Source organism: Cornus florida, unplaced genomic scaffold (assembly GCF_030987335.1).
Source record: "Cornus florida cultivar Cherokee Brave unplaced genomic scaffold, ASM3098733v1 CherokeeBrave_3.0.0_Hap2_Chr02, whole genome shotgun sequence".
NCBI lineage: Eukaryota > Viridiplantae > Streptophyta > Magnoliopsida > Cornales > Cornaceae > Cornus > Cornus florida.
Genome location: NW_026775572.1, coordinates 11,223,717 through 11,234,172, shown reverse-complemented (window position 1 = coordinate 11,234,172; position 10,456 = coordinate 11,223,717). Strand labels below are relative to the sequence as shown.

The window sequence follows — 10,456 nt, the reverse complement described above, 5'->3', positions numbered from 1 at the left end:
TATTTTTCTAATTAAACCATAATATATTTTAAATTCCATTAAATTCCATTCTTTTAATATAAAAAAATAATTATAAAATCAGCTGTGTATTAAAAGTATAAAAAATGTGTCATTGCCTTTGTCCAAGTTAAAAAAATAAAATATTTAAAAGTGGAGTCCCTTATGACAATGGTTTCATCTTTAATGAAAAATTCAGAATAGCTGGAGTGACAGAGATTGCAACACATGGTCTTCATAATATCATCAATGAAACCTCATCAGCCGGCTTAAATCTACTAGATTGCAATTAAACAAGAAAAGCACTCATCACCATTTCATATAAATACAATATGAACCTTCTTGGAAAGACTGGAAGTGAGATTATTTCAAAGAGAGAGTGATGGAAGTTAGCCAATCGTAGGTAGCCGGACAACCCTTCCTGAGGAATTGACCAATAGCCGGACTCGGATTGGAATGAACTCTAAAGTCACAGCTTCATTTGGTAGAACTACCTGAATCAGAGCGCTCGGCATCTCTTCCTTTATCTTCGTTTCTGCTTCATCTGCTGTCAGCCACAACACCTCAGGCCATGCTTTTTTTGAAGCTATGTAACTTTTTGAATCCACTTCATTTACCAAACAACTCATCAAAATTATCACCCACAATTTAGCATTACTAGTACTATATGTCACGTTGGAAAATATAAATAACACGCACACACACACACACACATATATGATAGTTCTAATTTTCTAACATGTCAGCAGTTTAACAATAACAAACAACATGGCCCAAACCCAGTAGGTAAATATCAATATTTTTTTAAAAAATGCATTTTAATTACTATCAGGTATGTGTATACACACACAAGCACACATCACATCCATAAACCCAAACATAAACATGTTGAAAATTATAATATGTTAAATATTGGTGATTGAAGATTTCCTTGGCGCTCTAGTAGTATCATTGCATTGAAAATTGTAGTAGTATTTGACAATCGGGATTACAAGTCAAACGGCTGTTGGGTTCATTGAAAATCTACAGTAAAAGTGAGACAAATAAAGAATTACTTACCCAGTAGGAAATTCATCGCAAGGTTGAGGCAGATTGGTTTGCTGGTTAATATAAACCCAGTACGTATACGTACTCAACAAGAATACACTATCGTCCCCAATGCGCTCTCTCTCTCTCTCTCTCCATGTATATAATAAAAATAAAAACAGAACTTTCGATGCAAATGATGCCTTTGATTTTTACCATTTCTATCTTCGGAGTGGTAGGCCATAGCCAGACCAGTCGATATTCACTCGGACGTTATCAATGCAAGTCTATAGTTTAAATGGGCATGTTTTGGTTCCTTTTATTGGAATAGTGAAGTTCCAAGTCAGCATTTGTTTAGGGCTTCAACCCAGCCCATCGTAGCTACACCGTGGACTGTGACTAGGGTTGCAACTTGGGCGGGGTAACCCAGCCCATCCCAACCCCAACCAAAAAATTTTAAAATTTGGACCCAAGTCACAAGATTCGCCAAGGAAGGTCGGCGATTTGCGTTCCGAGCGCGAATTTCTGAATTGAGAGCGGATTCGGCAGGAATTCACGAACTCGTTTTTGGGAATTCGCGAATTCATTTTGAGAATTCGCAAACTCATGTTTTGGAATGCTGATTCAAATCGTTCCCATTCAACATGTATTGTTCAAGCATCACCGATGCAAAAAATCACCGTCTCTTTCATGAAATCTGACCTAGCTTCTTCATCTTTGACAAGAAATAAGAAAGAAAAAATCAATTTTTCAAGAAGAAATCAAACCTTCCAATGCTTGACCTTAAGATTTAAGAGAGATACAAAGTGACCAGATCCATGAAAGAGATAAAAGTGAGTTGTGTGACTGGCATGAAGCGGGCTGGCGCTACCGACGGATTATGCGATGGTCACAGTGGGGCTGATTTGCAGAAGAGGACTTTGCTGCTGGTTTTAGTTTCAGGCTTTAGGGTAAGGAAACCAGTTATACTACTACATTGGATAAAGTTTTATTTAGATGATGGGTTGAGAAGAATTATACTACATTAGGCCTTATTAATTAAATAATGCTTATTGGCCGAACTAAGAATAATAAGGGTTAAACTCTTAGATGTAGAATAATACTCCCTATATGGGTTTTAAAATTAAAGAGCTTGAATATATATATATATAGACGCTCTCGAGACGTTCCCGCTCTCAAGTATTTTGGATATTGGCGCTCTCGCGCTCCCGTTTTCACTCTCGCTCCCGCTCCCGCATTATGTGACTTAGATTTGGACATACAATTCACAAATCAGACTCATATTCAGGTTAGGTTTTGTCAAAACCCAAACATATTCGGGTTGGGCTCAGGCTCAACCCGAACCCAACCCAAAATCCAAAATTAAAAAAAAAAAATGTATTTCTCCTCTCTCTCTCTCTTTCTTCTTTCTCGTTCTCTCTCAGCCGCCACTGCCGTCGTCCCTCGCCCTCAGCCGCCGCCACCGTTTCTCAGCAACTGATCCATCGCCGTCAAGAAAACTAAAAAGAGAGGGGGGCAAGCTTGAGAGTTGAGAGACAACGACGACGATGGTCAGTAAATTTATTGAATCACCACCATCAAAACATGGTCATCTCCCTAAAAAGACCAGATCCTCATGAATTTATTAACCATAAATTCAATAAATATGGAAATTTCTGACCATGTTTATTCAATAAATTAGGTTTTTGATAGGGTTTGATGACGATGGGTGATGATGGTCAGTAAATTTCCATACAAGTTAGCAGTTGCAGAGAAGGGGGCGGGGGGGAAGCTTGAGAGTTGAGAGACAGCGGCTGAAGCTTGCGAACGACGAACCCAAACTGGAACAGCGGGCGATGGAAACTGAAAGATATAGGTTTTGATTTTTTAAACAATCTGAAATGATCTGCCGATATGGGTTTGGAACTTTTGATTCTTGCAAACAGATCTGAAATATATGGATTTTGAACTACTGATTCTTGTAGATTTTGTAGTTTGCAGTTGCAGAGGAAGAGAGAGTTGAGAATGACTCGAGGCGACTGGGGAGGCTGAAATGATTTGCCCTAAAATTTTGTTGTTTTTTAATAATAATATAATCAAATATATATAATATATATAAATTTTCGAAACAAAAAGTTTATTTTAAAAAACTCAACCCGTCAACCCGACCAGACCAGCCCAAAAATATTCAGACTGGATTTTGACTATATATGTTTGGTACAATTCGGACTGGCCCAACCCAACCCGATTCAGGTTGAGATTGGGTTAGAATTAGGCTGGGTTGGGCCAGCCCAACTTGCAGCCTTAACCGTGGCAAGGAAAGGAAACTTCGCTGGAGGGAGAAGCGCGGTGTGGAATCAAGGGACTGACTTTTCAAATCCAACACTTGAATGCGCGAGAGCTACCAATGGTAGACTTAATTGGAATCTGTTGACATAGTCTCTCTACTCACAGACACATTCATTATAAAAGGAAACTTCGCTGCAGAGAGAAGAACGTTGCGTTGTGTTGTGGTGTAATTAAGCAGTATTTATACTGATCAACTCTTCTCCACGACATAATGGTTAATGTTGAAGAAAGTGATAGCTTCGGTTAAAATGAGGAAACTAGTGAACGAAATGCTGCCATGTTAACACTAAATTCTGCATCTTATAAAAATGTTGGGATATTTAATTGGTTTCTTAATTGATTTTTCTATAAAATGTTTTCCCAAACTGAATACTACAAATATTCAATGTATGTACCTCCGAATATATATAAGTATATATGAAATCTTTTCTATTTTTTCGAGGACATAGTTGATTTGGTCAAGGTAAATGATGAAATGTATATATATATAAATATATATTATATAGAGAGAGAGAGAAATGATATCTTTAAATGTGGGTATCTAATTCTGCCGACTGGATCCACTCCTATAATTAAGCAACACTTATACATTAGGTCAGATAGTTTTTATTTGAATTAATAATTATTAATATATATTCATACATATATGATAACATACATCACTTGTGAATATGAGCTAGCTGACACGTACATACATTTGAGCTTTTGGATATTTTAACTAACATTAGATTATTCTGTTTCACTTCTCCCAAGTCATAAATTTTAGAATGATCTATAATCACGACATGCTTTTGGTATACACTATACACTAATACACAGCACGAAATGAGTTAATATGAATGGAGTAATGATTTACTACTAAATGAAAAACAGATCATGGACTAGCTGTGCACTCACCAAGTCACACGGGGTTGACTCTGTGACAGTCTTAGTCCATTGTATCACCGTGCCAAAGTAGCTTGGTCCACTAACAGTGACCCACCAATGACTAACCGCTGCAAATAGTAGAATGACAGGTAGCTATATTAAAATCAAATTTATGTAATAGCAATAAACATGAAAATTGCTCACCACATGAAAATTGCTCCCATGTACCCTTTTCTGTAATACGGAGTAGTAATAATACCCATGGGTGAGCCTACATGTAATCTCATACAGCCGGCCAGATTATAGACATGTTCATGATGTTCTCCAAGCTTGTAATACTAATATTGTTGTCTAGTTCTCTCCTTCGCTTAGCAGCCACTCAAGATCTTGGTTTCACTTACAATGGGTTCCGATCACAGAATCTGAGCCTCGAAGGCATAGCTGAGTTTACGCCAAATGGTGTCCTGGTGCTCACCAACGGCACCACACAAAATATAGGTCATGCCTTCTATCCTTACCCAATTAACTTCAAGAATTCATCAAACACTTCTTTCTCCTTCTCCACCGCTTTCATCTTCGCCATCGTCACAGGGTCTCCAGACCTGAGTGGTCACGGAATTGCTTTCGTGATCGCACCAACAAAAGGCCTCCCTGGAGCTCTTCCAAGCCAATACATTGGTCTTTTCAATAAGACCAACGATGGCAACCCCACTAATCGTGTTGTCGCTGTAGAGCTCGATACAATTCAGAGTCTGGAGTTCAATGATATTGATCACAACCATGTTGGGATTGACATTAATGGGTTACATTCCAAAGTAGCCAAGCCAGCAGGCTATTATGCTAATAATAATGATCTGTTCCAGAACTTGTCCCTTGCTAGTGGCCATCCGATGCAAGTCTGGGTAGACTATGACGGTGTGGAGAGGTTGATAAATGTCACACTAGCTCCTGCTAAAGTCCAGAAACCAACTACTCCACTTTTGTCCTTCAACTATGATCTTTCGCCTGTTATCAATGAAACCATGTATGTTGGCTTCTCATCATCCACTGGCTCGGTGATAACGCGCCATTATTTATTAGGATGGAGCTTCAAGATGAATGGCCAGGCTCAAGGGCTCGACCTCTCTCAACTTCCTAAGCTTCCTCGAATTGGACCAAAGCAAACATCTCGAGTTTTGACAATTGGATTGCCTGTGATTTGTGTAGTTTTAGTGTTAGCAGTGGTCTCAGTCACAGTTTATTATGTTACAAGGAAGAGGAAGTTTGCAGAAGTACTAGAAGATTGGGAACTTGACTATGGGCCTCATAGATTCAAGTACAAAGATCTATATATTGCCACCAATGGGTTTAGAGACGGAGAACTGTTGGGAATTGGAGGATTTGGAAGGGTCTACAGAGGTGTATTACCTACCTCTAAAATTGAAATAGCAGTGAAGCGAGTATCTCATGAATCTAGACAGGGTCTGAAGGAATTTGTTGCGGAAATTGTTAGTATTGGCAGGCTACGCCACCGCAACTTAGTGCAACTCCTGGGCTACTGCAGGCGCAAAGGAGAGTTGCTTTTGGTCTATGATTACATGCCTAATGGAAGTTTAGACAAGTTCTTGTATGACCAACCAAGGTTCACCCTGAATTGGAGCCAGAGATTTCGAGTCATTAAAGGTGTGGCATCAGGACTTCTCTATCTACATGAAGAATGGGAACAAGTTGTGGTTCACAGAGATGTCAAGGCTAGCAATGTCCTGTTGGATGGAGAATTCAATGGGAGATTAGGAGATTTTGGCTTAGCCAGATTGTATCAACATGGAACTGTTCCTCAAACTACCCATGTGGTTGGAACTGTCGGGTACCTTGCCCCAGAGCACACTAGGACCGGCAAGGCCACAGCGAGCACTGATGTGTATGCTTTTGGGGCATTTTTGCTTGAGGTTGCTTGTGGAAGGCGGCCAATAGAGCCGCAAGCACCAGCTGAGTATCTAATTTTGGTTGATTGGGTGTTTGCTTGTTGGAGTGGAGGTGACATTCTTCAGGCAGTTGATCTGAACTTGGGTACCAACTATGTGCCAGAGGAAGTGGAGTTAGTATTGATGCTTGGCTTGCTGTGCTCTCATTCAGAGCCTGTGGCTAGGCCAACTATGCGGCAAGTTGTGCAATATTTGGAGGATGACATTCCTCTGCCAGAGTTTAAATCACTTGGTATAACTGCCACCGGACTAACTTTTGCACACTACGAAGGCTTTGATGATTTTGCAATCTCGTATACATCTTCTGTGGGGAAGGCATTTTCACAAACATCTTCTTCTGTTGCAGAATCACTTCTCTCTGGAGGCCGATAATACTAGACCATTTGTTTCAGTTATTCACCTTATGGACAATTGTGGTATTTGTGATCCATAAAGGGTGCTTTGTTTTTTCTTTCCTGCTTATGCATTAGTGTACCTGCCATATCAGTATTGGTGCGTTACGGAATAATGTACATCACAATTACACTCGTTTCAATTTTCAAGGGTCATGACATAGTTTTCAATCTAAATCTCGTATAACCAGGAAGACGTTCTTGCACACACAGATCCTTGATATTTCTCCCTCCCTCTCTCTTTAAAAAAATCCTCCATCTAAATTAAAACTGCTTTCAATTTATATGCTCTATTTTGAGTGGATCAAATATATCACATGCACTTGGAAATTGATCTACCATGATGCAGCAAAACTAATGTTAAAAGAGCACAGGAAGGAAGATCAATTATGATGATCTATGCTAATGACATTAAGAAGAATATTTCACTGATCTTGTTCTATAAAATATTTGTACAAAAAAACAGAAGAAGAAGAAAGATAATAAATAAAAGAAAGAGAGTAGGAAAGAAATCAAGTAATGGAAGACCAATATTTTCACAAAATTTGAACAATGTGCCTGGTAATTTGGCTGGGTAAATATGTCTTCTAACAATGGGAGTGAAGTGTGCTTTCCTTCTTGTTTCCAACCAATTGACACTAATATGCAGTAATCAAAGTGATCAATCACCCATTGACTAACAGAACATACAACATAAACATTTGTATTGGTCTAAAGAAAATTGTGCATCCTTGTGATTTAGTAATCTTTGAAACTTTGGCATCTTCGTTGTCATCTTTGACTCCATAGGAGGAACCTTATCGTCTTTAAGCACGTTCATCTATTAATCACCCAAGAATCCAAAAATCTAGATTTACTAATGGTTAAGCAGTTGGACTATTAATTTATTCCAACTTTACATGCATTTTTACTTCATAGTCCATCCAACACTTTGTCAAGCATGGCATAATGAAAAAGAAAGGGGGATCCACATTGGGCTCCATCCTGCATATATCTTCCACCACGCGACTTGACTTTTTATGCAGAATGAGTTCATTCACGCGAATGAACTTCCAATAGGTCACACATTAAAAGTCCAAATTGTGGACGAAGTTATTAGGGGTGTCCATTTGATCTGTGAATCCGTGAAAACCAATCCAATCCGATCCGTGCAGATTGGATTGGTTTCTTAGCCTCATGGTTCGGTTATGGATTGATAAATAATAAAATCCACAGATCAGTTAACGAATTAGGGTCTTAAAAAAAACGATCTGATCCGTTAAATGATCCAATCCAATCCATTCAAATATATATATATATATATATATATATATATATATATAAACTATTTCATTTTCCTTTAAAATATTTTATGTTTTACTAATTTTTAACTCTAGAGACCTAGTCATTTTTAAGTTTTACTAATGGTTGAAAATTCATCTATTGGGTCATGGTTAAAAATAATAATATTGGTCTATATGAAAAAGTCCAATCCGTAGAATCAATTCGATCCAAACCGTGAAAAGGCTTAATCTAATCTGATCTAATCCGTAAAGTAACAGATCGGATTAGATTCAATTTTCACCAATCTGTAGGGATCGGATTAAGACATTTTTATTAATTAGGAACAATCCCTCGATACTTCTCAATGCACGATATAGAAGTTCTTTTGCTCTTAGAAACAAATTTCCAATAATGTTTTCCAACATTTATTTATTGTTCTTTCCCCCTATCATCAATGTGGTGTTCTCTTATGACAATGGTTTAATCTTTTATGAAATAGTTGGAGTGGCAGAGATTGTGTTACGACCCGACAATTCTAATAAAATCCTCCATTTATTCAAATACAAATACATCAAAATACACCCAGGATCACAAAAATTGCCCTCTCTTTTACAAAAATTAATTCCCTCAAATATACAAAAATTCTCCAAATAAATAAAATAAATCCTGCCAACTCTTCATCCTAAGCCCGTCTCTACGATCCCCGTCCATCTTTGATACCTGAAATTGGAGGGTGGTGAGACAAAAGTCCCAGTAGGAAAAACCATAACAAGAATTTCATGGAGATTTAACAAAACAGCTTCACAAAATAAACATATACAGGTGAATATAAATAAAATAAATATATATTTAATCAAAACATTTCATAAAATATTTAATCAAAACCTCCCCACGCCATTCAAAATATAGAGAACCCTACACTAAAAATCATCAAGCCTCAAGCTCCGGCCTCCTTTGCAACTCTCGGCTCCTGTGTCTGCCGTCCATTCTCTCACTCTATTTCTCTCTCTCTCATTTTTAACTTTGCTCTCTTTCTTTATTTCTCTCATGTTCTTTGTTTGCAAATTCACAGACACACCCACGTGAACCCCCACTATTTTCCTTGTTCACACTGTCTACCACCCACGTGAACAAAACCAACGCCCAAGCAATTTTTGACCAAAAAATCAACCCGTGGGACCCACAATACATCATTACATTTTTTCTTCCTCTACACGTTTTGCCTTGCAGCCCACTTTCCTTCGTCAGATGTGATAAATATATACATATATAATATATATACACACACATGTGACAAAAATCAAAATCCATTAAATTTAATCCTGTGGGCCCGCAAAAGCCATCATCACCATCACATTTCCATTCTCATTTCTCTCTTCGGCCAACTGCGTCCCACCTTCATCATTAGATAAGATACTATATATATATATATATATATATATAAACTATAAAAAAAAATAACTATTACTACACTCCACTGAACTGAACTAAAAATATTAAAATTATAAATAATAATAAAATCATAAATTAAAAAAAATCAGAGTTATCACAGATTGCACCAGATGGTCTTCTCAAGGTTGATCAATGGAACTTCATGGGGCTTAGGACATACTTTCTACAATAAATCTTTTAGCTTCAAGAACTCATCATCAACTGGTAATGCTCTCTCTTTCTCCACTATGTTTGTATTTGATATTGTCCCTGACATTCAGAATCTCACAGGACTTGGAATGACTTTCACATTTGCACCCACGAGTAACATCCCTGGAATTATAGATTTCCAACATCTTGGTTTAGTTAATCTAACCAATGGAAGTGAAGTGTGTTTTCCTTCTTGTTTCCAACAAATTGACAGTAATATGCAATAATCAAAGTGATCAATCACCCACTGACTAATAGAACATATAACATAAACACAGTAAATTTTTGCGTTTTTTGGGGTTTAAACAGTTATACAACATAAGACACTAATATACATCCTTGTAATTTAGTAAATTTTTGCAATTTTGGCATCATCTGACTCCATAGGGGGAACCTTATTGTCACCACTGGGAGAGTAAGGCACCCCAATTTGGTAAGACTACTTGGTTATTGTTGACGAAAGGGTGAGCTCTATTTGATCTATGATTTCATGAACTAATGCTAGTCTTGACAAATTTATCTTTAATGAGTAAAATGCCATGCTTAAATGGAATCAAAGATTTAAAATCATCAAAGACGTAGCTTCAGGACTCGCTTACTTGCATGAAGAATGGTTGGAAGTTATTGTTCACAGAAATTTATCAAAAAAGGAAGTTATTGTTCAATGTCGTACTGGATGATGAACTAAATGGAAAATTGGACAATTTTGGACTGGCAAGGTGTAGCAATCATGGAAAGGATCGTCAAACAACTCACTTAGCTGGCACATTGGGCTACATTGCTCCTGAACTTGCAAGAAATGGCAAGGCGACAACCACCAACAATGTTTTTGCATTTGGCGCATTTTGCTTGGAGGTTGCTTGTGGTAGGTGGCCAGTGGAGCAATGTGCACCACATGAAGAGGTAATAATTCTGGTGGACTGGGTATTGAAATGTTGGAAAAATGGGGAAATCTTGAAAGTGGCAGATTCAAAACAG

The 10,456-nt window shown here is 37.7% G+C and overlaps 1 protein-coding gene across 1 annotated transcript; it reads left to right on the top strand.

Annotated features, from left to right (window-relative positions):
* The first annotated feature begins 4,404 nt into the window (after positions 1 to 4,404).
* LOC132293580 (L-type lectin-domain containing receptor kinase IV.1-like) lies at positions 4,405 to 6,751 on the top strand. Its single transcript, XM_059791115.1, has one exon. The coding sequence runs from the start codon at positions 4,527 to 4,529 to the stop codon at positions 6,552 to 6,554; it is 2,028 nt and encodes a 675-aa protein (XP_059647098.1). The 5' UTR covers positions 4,405 to 4,526; the 3' UTR covers positions 6,555 to 6,751.
* Positions 6,752 to 10,456: the final 3,705 nt, after the last annotated feature.

What these genes read in the sequence shown, in the direction of transcription:
- LOC132293580 (XM_059791115.1), top strand. Translation starts at nt 4,527, where the DNA reads ATGTTCATGATGTTCTCCAAGCTTGTAATACTAATATTGTTGTCTAGT.